The sequence below is a fragment of the Nicotiana sylvestris genome, chromosome 7 (assembly GCF_000393655.2).
Source record: "Nicotiana sylvestris chromosome 7, ASM39365v2, whole genome shotgun sequence".
Classification (NCBI taxonomy): Eukaryota; Viridiplantae; Streptophyta; class Magnoliopsida; order Solanales; family Solanaceae; genus Nicotiana; species Nicotiana sylvestris.
The window spans coordinates 167,491,591-167,506,980 of NC_091063.1; the positions used below are offsets into that span (position 1 = coordinate 167,491,591).

Sequence of the window (15,390 nt, forward strand, 5' to 3'; positions counted from 1 at the left end):
TAAATACCCCCTCATTCTCTCAACTAGAATTGCTTATTTTATTGTTGAAATTTCGTGAAAAATTGTGAAGTTGGTGAATTCAAGTCTTCAACGATTTTCAATTTTCAAGAAGTTCTGCAATTCGGGAAACGCGTTCCAACTCTTAAGTTTTAATGTTATAGTTTTGTTAGTTTTATTTAGTATAATTATAATTAATATGACATTTTCTTTGTAAAATATTTTTGGTGGTAAGGGTAAAATTAAAATTGGTGAAAGTAGTGGCCAACCTACTACCCTTCCCCCGGCTCCCCGACCGAGATCTGGTAGACGTCCTGCTGCTCCTATTATTCTTGATAGTGATAACCCCTGTTTTCAATTTTTCGATAGTTAATTTTGCCATAATGTTGCACCATGTCAAAATTTAGATGATGAAACTATGAATGCTCTTTATCCTAATGATGAGGAAAATGAGGATGAGATGAAACCCAACCGGATTTAGATGATACACCTACTAATCCTGTTAATAACCCAATTGATGTACCGTCTGACCCATCTGTAGAAACCCCTAGTTTTAATAGACAACCTTCTAAACGCCTAGAAACCCCTAGTATATATATATATATATATATATATATATATATATATATATAACATACAATATATACTACAAGAAAATATATACAATATATACTACAAGAAAATATATTAGGTAATATATATACATAACATACAATATATACTACAAGAAAATCTCTATATATATATATATATACTATATATACTACAAAACAAGATTTTTCAAAATGAGGGCCCTACCCCCAATGACCACCAACGGCCATATTGGACAAATAGCCCGCTAAGCCCACGAGCCTGGCCCGTTTAGCCTAGGACCATATGGGCTTAGGCCCGTCATGGGCTGGTTCCACCCGTTGAGCCCATAAAGTTTGGGACCGCCAGAGCCCGGGATCGCTAAGTCCAGGCCCGTTAAGCATGGCCCATTTGGCCCATTTAGGCCCGGCCCAGCATACAACATTACCCTGATGGCAAGATTAGTTGGATCTTCAAAATTCTCTCAAATTATTAGATTTTGAATTGAACATAGAAAGGCGTCTAGCGTGAGTAAATGCTCAATGGAGCTGTCAAAGTATTGTATCTTTAAATTTACTTTGGTTGTTCGTATTGTAGCAATTATGGAATTTAGTTAAATAAGTTATGATGTCGTATACTTGTTATTTTATACACACCGTAAAGCGTGTCAAGTGAAACGTACCCGTAATTCATAACATGTTTATTTTATTATTTGAAATTGTAAAGTCACGTTGCGTGAATAAGCACTTGAATTTTGTATTTAAGTATCATAACTATGTCACGAAAATCATACTCATAATTAAAATAATTTATTTTTAATCGCGTCCTACGATGTTCAAAAGTTGGTTATCCTCCTAAATTTGAGACTGAATGGACGACCAAAGTTTATGGAATTCATTTGTTGTGGGGCAAGTATAAGACTTACTAAACGGAGATTAAAGAAAATCATAATTAACTACTTGATTTTGTTTGTGGATTACGGACTATTACAAGATGTTCAAAAAATAAGATTGTTTACCCAAGTAAAAGGGGCTACAACACGAAAAGTTCTAGCATAATATAGTGGAGAGGTGCACCTGCCTATGAACTTCTAACATATTATGCTAGAACTCCAACATATTCCAGCATAATATACCAGAAATTGGAACATATATGTATAAACTTTGAGCATATAATGCTGGACCAATATATTATGCTGGAAGTCCAGTATATTATGCTGGAATATTTTTCGGATTTTGAACAGTATTTTCGTTTAGATTTATCTTTACATGAAAAGTGACTAAATTTTAATTACGTTTGAAACTGCGGCTATTTTTCAATTACCACTTGTTAATCCGGCTATTTTGAATTTCACCTGGTAAAAGGCCGTTGACTAAAACTGTGAGATTTAATTATATGGGCTCAAACTAGTGGCCCAGGTTCTAAAGCTCATGTGAGAAGGGGCCAGCGTGTAAACTGGAGCTAACTGGGCCGCGAGATATTGGCCCAGTCGGGTGGGGCAAGGAATTATTCATTCTTGAGCGTGATTTGCGAATGGGCTTTTCCAGTTGAGAGAGCAGCCCACTACCATTCAACATGCTCAATCACAGATGCCCAAAAGATTAAAGTTAACAAGTTTAAGATAACAAGATCTGACTATTAATTAAATTTACATAGCTACACAACATAAACAACTAAAAACATCATGAATTTATTGGAATGATTAATTTACATAGCCAGGCGAAATAAACAATTAAGAACACGATCAATTTATCTGAACAATGTTGAACTAGTTATGACTGTTGCTAGTTTGGCTTGAACCAGCTAATACAAAAAAAATCAAATCCCTAAAAGTCTCTTAACAATACACAAGGAATTACTTGGATTGTCTAACACTTGAATCAACAATTCAAAATACCAGAATCCAATATACTTCAACAGACGAACAAACTCCATATCTTTGCTAATTCATTAAGTTAGTAGGCTGTGAATTGTGAACTCCTCTCCTCTAGTTGCTCAACAAGTTTCAAGCTCATGCAGAGATATATTAAGCAAAGACGAAACTTAAATTAACAGAGACTCCTCTCCTCTAGTTGCTCAACAAGTTTCAAGCTCATGCAGAGATATATTAATCAAAGACGAAACTTAAATTAACAGAGACTTTAAATCACTTTCATGAGTACAGTTTCAGTCAATAGGAACAATATTCTCAACAAACTACTCCACAATTATTATACTAGACCAATTCGAAGCAGCACATCCAAACAACAATCACAAATAAACCAAAATAATCATGATTTCACATTATGCTAAAATCAGAAAAATACAGATACAAAGAAAACATACCTAGTTATGCTAGGATTGAGTTTAGAAGCAGAAGAAAGCCAAATAAAACCAAGTGGACAGATTTGAGTTCAGCAAAGGATCACAGCAACAAGCGCAGCAGTTTTACCCCCAGAAATCCAAAACAAATGGAAGCCAGCAGCAAACAGACGAAAACAATTGCAGAATTCCTTCTCTTTTACTACTCTTTCGTGAGAATTAGAAAGAGAGTACGAGAGAGAGTGAGTGAATAGAGGGAATGAGATGTGGGTGAATATCTGCGTGAGTGTGAATGATAGTCGGTGTGCTGACGTGTGAGGGGAGAGAACTATTTTATAACAGAATGCAGCAATTTCTGTTATTTCTGTTTCTTTTTTACTCCCCCCGTTTCTGTTTTTTACTTGCTCACCCCCGACCCCTTCACTTTCCTATTGCAAATTAGTCCTCAGATCCCTTTCTAGAAGCTTCAAGTCAATTGCATGACATGTTTTTCTCAATTTTAAATCTTCTGCATACCCCTAAAAGTCTTGATATTCACCCTAAGGTCCCAACTTTAAACTGTTGGGCCTATCTTCCTCACACAATACAGGCCCAATTTTAGACTAAAATGAACCGCCTGAATCAAAGCTCATGCTTAATTGAAATCATCAAACATCAATTAATGATTAAACAAAGGAAATTTTACCACCTATAGAATAGGTTAGTACCCTATTTATATTCTATAAATACCCTTTTAAAATATTACATTCTATAAATACCCTTTTTAGTTTATAGCAAAAAATCTAAATTTAGTTCCATCCTAAAATTAAGGCTTAATATATGCTACAAAATATTTTTCTAATCTCATTTTTTTTATTTTCTCTCACCTAATTTGCGTATATCTCCTCTCATCAGCTTTTCTCTCTCTTCTTCAATACACTTTTCCCTCTTCTCCCACAAACACACGTTCCATACACTTCCAAAACCCTCCTCCGCCATTATCGCCCCAAAGGATATTCTTCTTCGCAAGCTTCACAGTTGTATTTTGGAAATTTTCTCCCCGTAGGTAATTCTTCTTCGCAATTGCTTTTTCATTAGTTTGTTTCTATAAGTTTTTTTAGCGAATTTACACAATTTTCTGATATATCTTCCATTTGTATTGTTAATCACCAGGATTCTTTGAGTTTTCTCTCTAATGTCGGATGCAACGCCACTCAACAGACTACCCAGAGGTATACCCACCAAAATTCTCTATTTTGATGGGCCCTCTTTCTCGTTGCATCTGACTCAAGCGGAGAAAGATTTTGCAGGTTTATCAGCATCCAAAGTTGATGAAAGAAGAAGTAAAATACACAAGGACAAGTTGAAAGAAGTCCAAGTTGATGAAGCTTCAAAAGAAACCAAAAATCAAGTTGGCTCAAAGAGGAAAAAACCTATGAAAGATTCAAGAAACCAAAAGGCAATTGGTATTTGTTACATGTATTCTGTTGTATTCATATCTATCCTCTTGTATTTTTGTACCTTTTTGTATAGTGTAGTCTGTTTCTTCTACAGTATGTTTATGTATTCATATGTATTTGGTTGTTTCCAACAGTTCATTTTTAATGTAATCTTACCTGTATTCATATGTATTCATGTGTATTTAGCGTTTGCTAATATATATTTGCGATAATTCAATTGTCCAGTTTGACCTCAAATGTATTCATATGCATTCATATGTATTCAGTTGTATTCATCTGAAATATTTTGTATTATATCTGTATGTTACAAAGTATGTTAGCATATATTTAGCCTTGTCATTGTATCTAGTCTTATGTAAGTGTTTGTAGTTGTCTGACATGCATTTGGCTTTGTCACTGTATCATGTCTTACATGTATTCCAAAAAATCTTAATATGTATTTTTGCAATGTATTCATCTGTATTAACATGTATCTTTCAATGTTCATTGCAGGGAATTGATTTGTTTGTGAAACACCAGCCAAAATTAGCACCCCATATTAGTAGTTACACTAACACTGATATAGTATCCCAGCTAAAAGATAAGCTTACTCCCGATCAGTTCCAACAATTCGGCAATACATGCTTTGGCTCATTTCTTCAAATGAAGCGATTTGATGTTCAACATCAACTCTTCAGATGCTTCATGGCTCGACAGTTAAACGGCACTCCAAACAATGTATTTGCAGTATACGTCAATGGTACTGAATTACATTTCACATTAAGGGAGTTTGCGCTTGTGACTGGCCTCAAATGTGTAGGTAAAGATGAAGATTTTGAGTTTAGTGAAACTCCTCCTAACCGGCTTATTGCGACTTATTTTGGAAGTGCTAATATTGTAAAGAAGAAACACTTGAGACAATGCTTCAATGACAAGGCATGGGGCCCCGACAATGATGAGGATGCTTTGAAGATATCTTTGTTGTATTTCATCCACACCTTTATATTTTCATCTGAGAAGAATAGTGCAACTATACCGAGGCTAGATTTTGACTTAGTAGAGAGTGGGCGCTATTCTGAATATCATTGGGGTATTAAAGCATTTGAGCTGTTGATAAACTCGATTAGCAAGAAGATGGATGCTTTGAAGAAGTATTACAGGATAGCTGGGATGCCCCTAGCTATGCAGGTGTGGTTTTATGAGTGTTGTTCTTCTGTTGATTCCAAAATTGCAGTCCGAGTCTGCGACGTGGTCCCCAGAATACTCAATTGGAGAACCACCGGAAATCAGCCAACATTTTCTTATCTGATGAACGGCATGTTCAAAGACACCGGAAACACGGTAATATACAAATGTTATCAATATTCTGAAGATAATTGAACACAAATACATCTATAATTTGCATATATTTGCATTCAGTTAGAGGGGAAGCCTACTGTTGTATTCATTGGATTCATAAGCTTATATACATGAATACTTGCATACATATTAATACATTTTAATACATTCAGAATACAACAAAGTTAAATACACATGAATATAGCATTATACAGTTATGCATTAATATGTTTTTTGTAAGTCATAACTTATTTTTGTTCACAGATTGTGTTCAAGGACATCACTCCTCTAGATATAGAGCTTGCTGTTTTTCAGATTCCTCAAGTGTGCGCCGATATTGAGAAAATACCTACTCCTGCGCATTCAGACAAATCGGGACAGGATACAGATGACTTTTCTCCTACACCCAATCTTCAATCTAAGAAGAAACATGTTGAAAGTGTTGGTCCATCTTCATCACCGCCACATAAAAAGGTCAAGGAACAACCCAAGATTCCTACAAAAGAACCATAATATCAGCCCAAAGTCCCTCCTGTTTGTCTTTCTGACATTGGACATAAAGTTGTGCATGACCATCAGCTCCCAGAAGGCCAAAATGAGGACCCATCTTCTTTGAGGAAAGACCTAAAATCATTCAAAGAATACGTGAGTATTTACCCACCGATTAATCAATAAAGTTTGATAGCTATGTGTTTTAGTATTTTTCTAACTATTTTGTACTGTTAAGGTTGTTGGAGAGTTCAAGTCTCTAAGGACATTGATCAATGATAACTTCAAGATGCTTTCAGACCAACTTCAACAAAATCAGCAAACTGAACCCATAGTGAGACATGATGGTGGCATTGACACAGATGTCGGAGATAATAATGAGGTATAAAAGCAGTTATCATATTGAACATATGTATTTAGCTGTATTCATATATGTTTTAATCTAGCCATTTTACTGATGTATTTAACTGTTATTCAGCTCTATATATATGTATTCTGACTTTTAAATCTTAACATATATATATATATATATATATATGTATTCTGACTTTTAAATCTTAACATATTGAGCATATTTTTTTAAATGTATTCATAATTGTGTTACACTTAATCTGTAATATCACTTTAAACTGCCGTATTTATTTTATTTCAACTGTATTTACATGTATTCTGCTTGGTTAATCTGCATTTTCTGTAATGTATACTAGCTACTTATATGTATTTAATCTTTTTTCTAACATTAAGTTACCATGCTAACAATGATACATACATCTACCAGAAAACTATTTCAGAGGTACCGTCCATCATACCATCTACCACAAACCAAGAGGATGTATCTAAAGAATTCTATGTTTCTCAATTTGAACTGGACGACAAGTTTCTACCCAGTCAAATTCCAGAAACTAGAATAGTTGTTCACGCAAGTGCAAAAAAAGATGAAGCCACACCAGTGCAACCTCAACGAAATAGGCGACCAAGTAGATGGAACTCTTCGCCTTATCAGTCTAACTTCGACTCAGGAGGTAAGTGATTTTACAAACGTAATAATCAGCATTCATCGTGATTATTTACAGCATGTTCTATTTACAGCATGTTCCTCTGTAAAGTTGACACCCATCTTTGAAAAAAGACACCCGTTTGAGGAAGATCCAATAATGGGTCCACATCCTATGTTACTCATTCAAGAATATGACAAGTGGGTTCGTGAAGGTCTTCTAGCAAGACATGATCAGAAGTGAGTTTTCCCCCGTTCATTGTATTATGTTTTCATTTTTTTAAGGTATGTACATAATGAGTTTTATATCATACTTGTAGAGGTAATCTCGACGACCATTACAAGAAAAACAAGTCTATACTTCACATTCCATTGGATTTTGGAGTTGATCAAGTTGATTCCAAAAACTGGTTTTACCTTCTATCCATTTATGGGAAGTTATGGGATGACAATGTGAGTCTTTCCCAAAAATGATAATCTTATCTTTAAACAATAACATGTTGTTTTATTAACTTGTATTTAGTTGTATTATTCAGTTGTATTTTTCTCTTATTTCCTATGTATTCAGCTATAGTCAATTGAATTGAACTGTATTATTAACATATAATTAACTTTATTGATACTGTGGTATTCAACTGTATTGATCAATTGAATTACTTGTATTCATCCAATGGCAGTTAAATTCAACTGTTTCAACCAACTGTCTAGATCTGTATTCAACTGTATTACAGTGTATTCCACCAAAGTCAGTTGAATTGAACTGTGTTATTAACCTATATTCAACTCTATTCTACATGTTGTATTCACCTATATTAAGGAATTGAATTAGTTGTATTCATTCAATGTCAGTTGAATTCAACTGTAGTCCATAAGCTGAATACAGTTGTATTCACCTGTATTACAGTTAAATTAACTAAATTGATACTGTAGTATTCAACTGTATTGATCAATTGAATTACCTGTATTCATCCAATGGCAGTTAAATTCAACTGTTTCAACCAGCTGTCCAGATCTGTATTCAACTGTATTACACTGTATTCCACCAAAGTTAGTTAAATTGAACTGTGTTTTTAACATATATTCAACTTTATTCTACATGTTGTATTCACCTATATTAAGGAATTGAATTAGTTGTATTCATTCAATGTCAGTTGAATTCAACTGTATTCCATAAACTGAATACAGTTGTATTCACCTGTATTACAGTGTATTCCTCTATTTTCTGTATTCAGTTGTATTCAACTTTTTTTTAGCATCTGTATTGAGGTATTCTTATATATTATTTCTTAGTTCAAGCAAATAAACTCACACTATCTACCAACCTCTTTTGTTTATAGCATATGGATGTCATATTCTACTATTTGTGAAAGACGGGCAAGTACAATCAGCATAGGGACTTCACGTTTACTACTGTTGATTGTATATTCAAGACAAGAATAGATGAAATATATGACAGGTGTGAAGATACAGATAGTAATGCTAATGTAGCAAAACAAGAAGACGTTGTATGTGAGTATATTAGGGGCTACAGATTACATGCTAATATACCCTGGCATACAGTGGATAATGTCTTGATACCAGTGAACTTGAAGGAAAAACTTCATTGGTTGTTGGTTTTTGTGACTTTCAAAGATAGATGTATCAAAGTGTACGACTCGTACACGTCTTCCGGTCATGATGCATACGTAGTCTCTGAGATTGTAAAGCTAGCTAAGCTATTACCTCTGTATCTGTCAATTAGTGGCTTTTACAGAGATAGTCAAGGCATTCACTGGTATGCTTATCCCGCATACACAAACAAGGATCATAACGAACCTTTTGAAGTTATCTTCGTTCCAAATCTGCCTCAACAGAAAGCGGGCAGCATGTAAGTATCCAATCATCATTCTTATATGTTTTATACACAGTATATGGATTAATTAATTTATATTCTGTTTCAATCAATTATTGTTTAGGGATTGTGGAGTGCATGTTGCAGCCTTCGCGGAGTTTCTGAGCACTATTGGAGAGATTACACAAAAAACACCATTTGATGCCACTCTTCTCCGTCAAAGATATGGTGCTCTGTTATGGGACTATACTATGCGCAAGATAGATGCTGATGCAATAAGCGAGAGTGAAGCACCTTCAAAGATTGAAAGGCAAATCTCTGAGTCGGAGGCAAAAATGCAGATAGTTTTAGAATAGCTTTAGTGTTTTTTTTTGAGTTTAGCTTGAACAATGATACTGATTGTAGTGGTTTTGGTCGTAGATGCTATTTACTTACATGCTGAAATTTGGTTAAGTTTGCTTGAACAGGTTTTAGCTAACGCACATGTTAGTTAAAATTTCTGAAACTTTATGTGCTGAATGATTTTTGTTAATGCCAATTTTTGAATTGTATTCAGCTGCATAAGATCAACTTTATCTTGCAGTATTAAGCATTTGTATTTAGTTGTATTATTCTGTTTAGCTTATTGTATTAATCTATATTATTCAGTTCAATTCAGTTGTATTAAAGTGTATTTATCAGTTGTCTACAGTTGGTATGCAAGTATATTCAGCTGCATCCATTCAGATGTAACTTTGAATTGACTAGAAACAATACAAGTTATATTGATTAACTTGTATTTAGTTGTATTATTCAACTGTATTCAGCTGTATTTTTCTCTGATTTCATATGTATTCAGCTATAGTCAATTTAATAGTATTAACCTATAGTCAACATTATTGAACATGTTGTATTCAAATGTATTAAACAATTGAATTACCTATATTCATCCAATGTCAGTTAAATTCAACTGTTTCAACCAGATGTCCAGATCTGTATTCAACTGTATTACAGTGTATTCCACCAAAGTCAGTTGAATTAAACTGTGTTATTAACCTATATGCAACTCTATTCTACATGTTGTATTCACCTATATTAAGGAATTGAATTAGTTGTATTCAACTATACTAAGATATTCTCACAGCCAAATCATATATATTTATATATATAAAAATACTTCAACTAAATAAATTCATAAAATATTAACGAAAGTCATTCCACAATATATTACTTCGAAAAAAGAATTCATTATAGCTGATAATGTCGAGTCACCAATACATGTCAGAATACAACTATTTATTACGTGGAGCATTCCTACAAGTTCGCTTGTTATGTCCTCCCTGCCCACATATGCTACATGAATGTTGATTTTTCGGCAACAGCAATTCACTTAAATTTTTGTCGCGCTTCTTCTTTGGCCTTCCAGGAGGTCTTTTCCATTTGGGTGGTAGTACAACCTCCTCTGCAACATACTCTGGTATATTCCAGTCATTTTTGTCCGGTAGTGGGTACACTGGCACATCGTATGTCATTACAATTGTACTTGGCTTGTAATAGCTAGAGCAATATTCTTCAGGCATTAAAAACTTGCTCCTCAATACAGCCCAGGCATGTGGGCATGGCAATTCATCAATTTGGAATCTCCCACAAACACATTTTCTCTCAAGCAGACAGATTGTGTAATTCCTCCCACCATTAACAATATGTAAGTATTCAGTTAAGGGTACCACCTACATTTAAAAACAGAAATATACGTTTTGAACACATTTACATGAATTAACAAATATATACTACTGAGTTAAATGGTTACTATCAACTTCAAAAATTGCAACTTCATTCAATTTCAGTTAAATTCAGCTGATTCCAACAGCTGTATGCAACTGTATTCAACTGTATTACTCTACAGTCTGCATTTGTATTCATTTGTATTCAACCTTTTTTTAGCAGATGTTTTCAGGTATTTCCAATCAATTTAAACTGTATCAATCACCTGAATTCCATTGTAACCATTATCACATGCATACAGTCTTAATAATAACATGTATTTACCTGTATTCATCTATATTATTTACTAGTTCAAGCAGATATTCATAAAAATGCATACCAGTAGTTCTGCCTAAAAAAATGTATTCAGTTGTATACAAAAATGCCATAAAAAATTAACTTACAGTCATACGGGTACACATGGTCTCATTCAACTCCAGCATTTCCTGGTATTTTTTCCCAAGCGTCTTGTATGTCTGAGTAGCTTCTTTACGGTTACTACAATTCCAACGACCAAACATCTTCCTAACTTCTTCGAGGAAGCCATATATTGGCAATTCCCTTGTTGAAACTAGTGTGCATTGATTGACTCAGCGATATTTGACGTCATTATCCATCCCCTGTTAACAGGTGCATACAACCTAGCCCACTTTCGTAACCAGCTAACTCTAAGTATTCTTTCACCCTAATATCTACCTTCTCAACCTTCTCCATCAGACTATCAAATTCAGTTTGTGTGTATGCTTTTGCCATCGAGAAGTATATCTCACTCAACTTGGCATGACTCTTTTTGAATTTCTTGTATACGTTATTCCATAGATGCCATATGCAAGCACAATGCGGTAAATCCAGATATACTCTCGATACAGATTTAATGATGCTCTCATTTCTATCCGAAACAATGCACATGTTTTCCCTTACACCGTACGCTATCTTGAATTGCTCAAAGAACCACGTCCAAGCAGCATCGTTCTCTGAATCAATAACACCGTATGCTAGTGGCAATATATGACCTGTTTAATACAATTGAATATAATTGTTTTTAAATACATGTTTTCCAATGCTTTAAACATTAACAAATTGTATTATTATTAAGGTACTCACCTGGCCCATCCAACGTGCTTGCAGAAACGAATGTCCCGGTGTAGTAGGATTTTAGATGACTTCCGTCCACTACAATAATTGGTCTACAATGATCAAACCCCCTTATAAATGCATACAATGATATATACACGTACATGAATTCATTCTTTGACGATTTTTCCATTCTTATGTGAGAACCTGGATATGTCTTATCCATTGTATATAAGTATCCTGGTAATTTTTTGTATGAATCAGCCGGTTCACCTCTAAGAAAATTCATTGCCTTTTCTTTAGCCCTCCACGCCAACATATAGCTAACATCAACACCTAGATCTGATTTCACGTCATCAATAATGTCCCTCGGAGTGTATTTCCTCTTATGGTTTGTAAGCTTTGTCCTTATAATACCACTTATAAGGCTGCTACTAGCTTGCCGCTGCTCGTACACTTTATCCTTCAGCGGACATGTATGGTTGTCATTGAATTCTCTCACCTTGAATAATTCCGATTTGTTAATGCTTGAAGCCTTAAACCTCCAATCACAATCTTCTGAAATACATATTAATGCATAGCTGGACAGAAAAGTTCATACATTAGACAACTTAACGAATCTAACATATATACTTCTTATTCATAAAGTACCAAATTGATATCTGTGTATATGTAATTTTGTATACTAACGAATTCCAATATTGTTAGATGTGATTAAATACAATAAATACAACTAAATACATTCGTATGAATAATCAAACACTTAGTAACATTATAGACATAATATGAAAATAATCATAGCCACTATTGTATTTTTTCAATAGTAAAATACACCTGAATACATATTATTAAGAACACTAAACAAATATAAATTTTCAAAGGTGTTCATTATCTGGAGGATACACACAACTACAACTAAATACAACAAAGTTAAACAAACATCAAACCTGACAGCATTAGACCGATCAACACAGAATTGAAACCTTTGAGCTATAGCATAATTATTCATCACCTCTTTCAATGTAGCCTTATCCTTATACACTTGTCCAGCCATAACCTCCTTTTGATTAGTTTTTGAAATTATAAAATCCTTGTGGAGTTCGAACACTCCAATCGCTTCTCCTGAATTGGCAAGTTCTATGGCTAGTGTATAATCTGTATCGGAATCGTACATTTGAACTGCTTCGTCTATCTGCACAATGTCGCCTTGATTTAAACCATCTCCAGAGATAAGCTCTTTTTCCATAGTTGTAATGCACAGAGGATACATCCCAAATTCTCTGTTCTCTTTTTTCTATTTTACATACACTCTGTAACCCATATCATTGTGTATTTCCATTGGTGTGCGATTGCCTTCAACATTGTATTGTATTTTAATGGTATTTGTGCTCAAATCTATACCCAGTTGATTAGAAATTGAACAAACTAGATCATTAAAGGAAGCATACTCCTTAATCAGTATTCCCTCAATTAAAAAGTCGATATAATTGCCCTCATTGTTCCACTTTCCAGAATGACGCAACAAAACTGTCAAGCTTGCCATATATATAGAAGAGTTATACCTTCTTCTGTATATAATTTGTCGCAATCGATAAGGAGGAGAAGAAAATCACACAATATAGAAGCAATCTGCTCTGTTTCTTCGCTTCTTTCACGTTTCTGTATTTTTGACTTTGAGAAGAATACAGATTGATGGGATAACTTTTAAGTTTGTTGAGTAAAATTAGGGAAATCAGAATTGATTTGATTTCCTTCCGTTTTTAACATCTTCGTCGACCCAGATATTGCGCAGATACGTTACGTATTTAGCGCTACATACGTTTGAATACAGGTAAATACATTTTAGAAATAGCTGAATTTCCTTTTTGTACGCCGCTAATTTTTGTTGTATTATTAAATACACTACCTTAAATACATTATATAATTACACAAAAGATATCTATAGGACGTAATATAGCAAAGAGTTTCTATTAATTGATAATTAGGACTAAAAGATGGTGCTTTGTGAAAAATTCTCTTAAACAAAACCTAAAAATACAATTACCCTAAATCAAACACACAATTAGCTATTAACCTAAACATGTAGCAGCAAATGCATTAACTAACAGAAATTGAAACTGACTAAAACAATTAACCAACAAATTACTAATTAGTCAACTAACTAAAAGAAATGGAGAATAGGAGGAAGCTATTAACCTTAGTAAAAAACTACTGCTAGCAGGAAACATAACGGACAGTGAAAGTCAGCTCCTGGCCGGTCAACGGCGTTTTAACCGGCCTCCGGGGCTTCGAAATGAGCCAAACCAACGTAAATCGATTTCTCTTGTCAAGCGAAATAGATTCACGTAAGTTTGAGCCAAATCGAACAAATTATTGAAGAAAATCAGAAAGGATACATACAACTTTGGGAATTTTAGATCTAAAAAACGGAAAAATCTATGGGGATTTGAGAGACAACGTTAGGGGGCTTGGTAAGAAGAGGGGACAGGGATTGTTTGGTGAAGATTTGGGCGGATTTGAAGGTGGCCCGCCGCCGTAGGCGATTTCCGGCAGCGGTGGACGTTGGTGAAACAGTAAGGGAACGACAGGGGTCTGAGAGGATGTTTGGTGGGTGGGGTAAGGGTCTGTTCCGACAACTTTAAGGGAAGAGGTTTTGAGTTCCTGGCCGTCAGATTGAAATCAATGGATGGTGGAGATTAGAACAAGTGAAACAACGTCGTTTAGTAGTTCATTAAAGAGGCAGGTGGACTGGGTCGAATCAAAGGATGGGTTGGGGCAGATGTCTTGTGGAATTTGGGCCATCCGTTGAAGCTGGCCCAATGTGGAGTAAGCAAACAGACCCTCTTCTCTTTATTATTTGGTTCTCAAAACTAGCCTAATGAATTCTACTTGAAACTATTTTGCAAATTTGACCTACTGAACTAATTAATATTGCGACTTAATAAACTAATTAATTAATCAACCTAAAAATGCAGAAACTAAAGTAATTAGAAGTATTTTGTGATTTTCATATTTTAGAGATGCAATTAACATGTAATTAGGGCCTAAAATGTAAAGATTAAAATATAAATTTTTATTTATTTATTTTTAGGATTTGAAATGCCATTAAATTGGCAAAACACAAAACAAATCAAATAAAATAAAGAAAATATCCTTAAACAGATATCTCAAGTTCGAGCGCTTCAACGAATTTTTGTTTGATAGGAAGCGCTTTACCCCGATAGCTAGATTAGTTGGATCTGCAAAATTCTCTCAAAATTATTAGATTTTAAATTGAACACAAAAAAGCGTCTAGCGTGAATAAATGCTCGATGGAGTTGTCAAAGTATTGCATCTTTAAATCTACTCTGGTTTTTCGTATTTTAGCATGGACACTTTTATGACATGAATATGATTGTTATATAAGTTTTTCCTTCTAGTCCTTTTTATAATCGAAATTAAAAATACTAAATTTTCATCTTATAATTGTGCAGTTGAAAGTTTATGGAGTAGTAATCGTGATTTACTTTGGCATATATACAACTAAAAAAAGCTATTTACTTTGTAATTTCTGCTTGTGTATTGATGAAAAGTGAAACTTTATTTGAAAAAAATGTACAACATTGGTTTTTTTTGGGAGACATGTTTTGAATACT

The 15,390-nt window shown here is 34.2% G+C and overlaps 4 protein-coding genes across 6 annotated transcripts; 2 read left to right on the forward strand and 2 right to left on the reverse strand.

The window, feature by feature from the left end:
* Positions 1–649: 649 nt before the first annotated feature.
* LOC104244797 (uncharacterized) lies at positions 650–6,137 on the forward strand. 3 transcript variants are annotated; one of them, XM_070150955.1, is made up of 5 exons: positions 650–3,913; positions 4,021–4,079; positions 4,149–4,313; positions 4,800–5,627; positions 5,889–6,137. In XM_070150955.1, the coding sequence occupies exons 4-5, from the start codon at positions 4,950–4,952 to the stop codon at positions 6,135–6,137; spliced, it is 927 nt and encodes a 308-aa protein (XP_070007056.1). In that variant the 5' UTR covers positions 650–3,913; positions 4,021–4,079; positions 4,149–4,313; positions 4,800–4,949. The 3 variants fall into 3 exon arrangements, with proteins under 3 accessions (XP_070007056.1, XP_070007054.1, XP_070007055.1); XM_070150953.1 differs by having other exon boundaries at positions 4,158–4,313; XM_070150954.1 differs by having other exon boundaries at positions 4,021–4,313.
* Positions 6,138–6,154: 17 nt separating this feature from the next.
* Positions 6,155–9,261, forward strand: LOC104241749 (uncharacterized). The gene is made up of 7 exons (XM_070150956.1): positions 6,155–6,269; positions 6,352–6,495; positions 6,892–7,135; positions 7,203–7,347; positions 7,428–7,560; positions 8,445–8,974; positions 9,063–9,261. Exons 2-6 carry the CDS (start codon positions 6,403–6,405, stop codon positions 8,472–8,474), a joined length of 645 nt encoding a protein of 214 aa, XP_070007057.1. The 5' UTR covers positions 6,155–6,269; positions 6,352–6,402; the 3' UTR covers positions 8,475–8,974; positions 9,063–9,261.
* An 879-nt stretch (positions 9,262–10,140) lies between these two features.
* On the reverse strand, positions 10,141–14,509 carry LOC104217208 (uncharacterized). Its single transcript, XM_070152715.1, has 4 exons — positions 13,952–14,509; positions 11,786–12,336; positions 11,086–11,694; positions 10,141–10,647 (listed from the first exon to the last, which is right to left on the reverse strand). Exons 1-3 carry the CDS (start codon positions 13,981–13,983, stop codon positions 11,291–11,293), a joined length of 987 nt encoding a protein of 328 aa, XP_070008816.1. The 5' UTR covers positions 13,984–14,509; the 3' UTR covers positions 10,141–10,647; positions 11,086–11,290.
* Positions 10,210–11,202, reverse strand: LOC104225599 (uncharacterized). The gene is made up of 3 exons (XM_070152603.1): positions 11,086–11,202; positions 10,908–10,976; positions 10,210–10,647 (listed from the first exon to the last, which is right to left on the reverse strand). Exons 1-3 carry the CDS (start codon positions 11,200–11,202, stop codon positions 10,210–10,212), a joined length of 624 nt encoding a protein of 207 aa, XP_070008704.1.
* Positions 14,510–15,390: the final 881 nt, after the last annotated feature.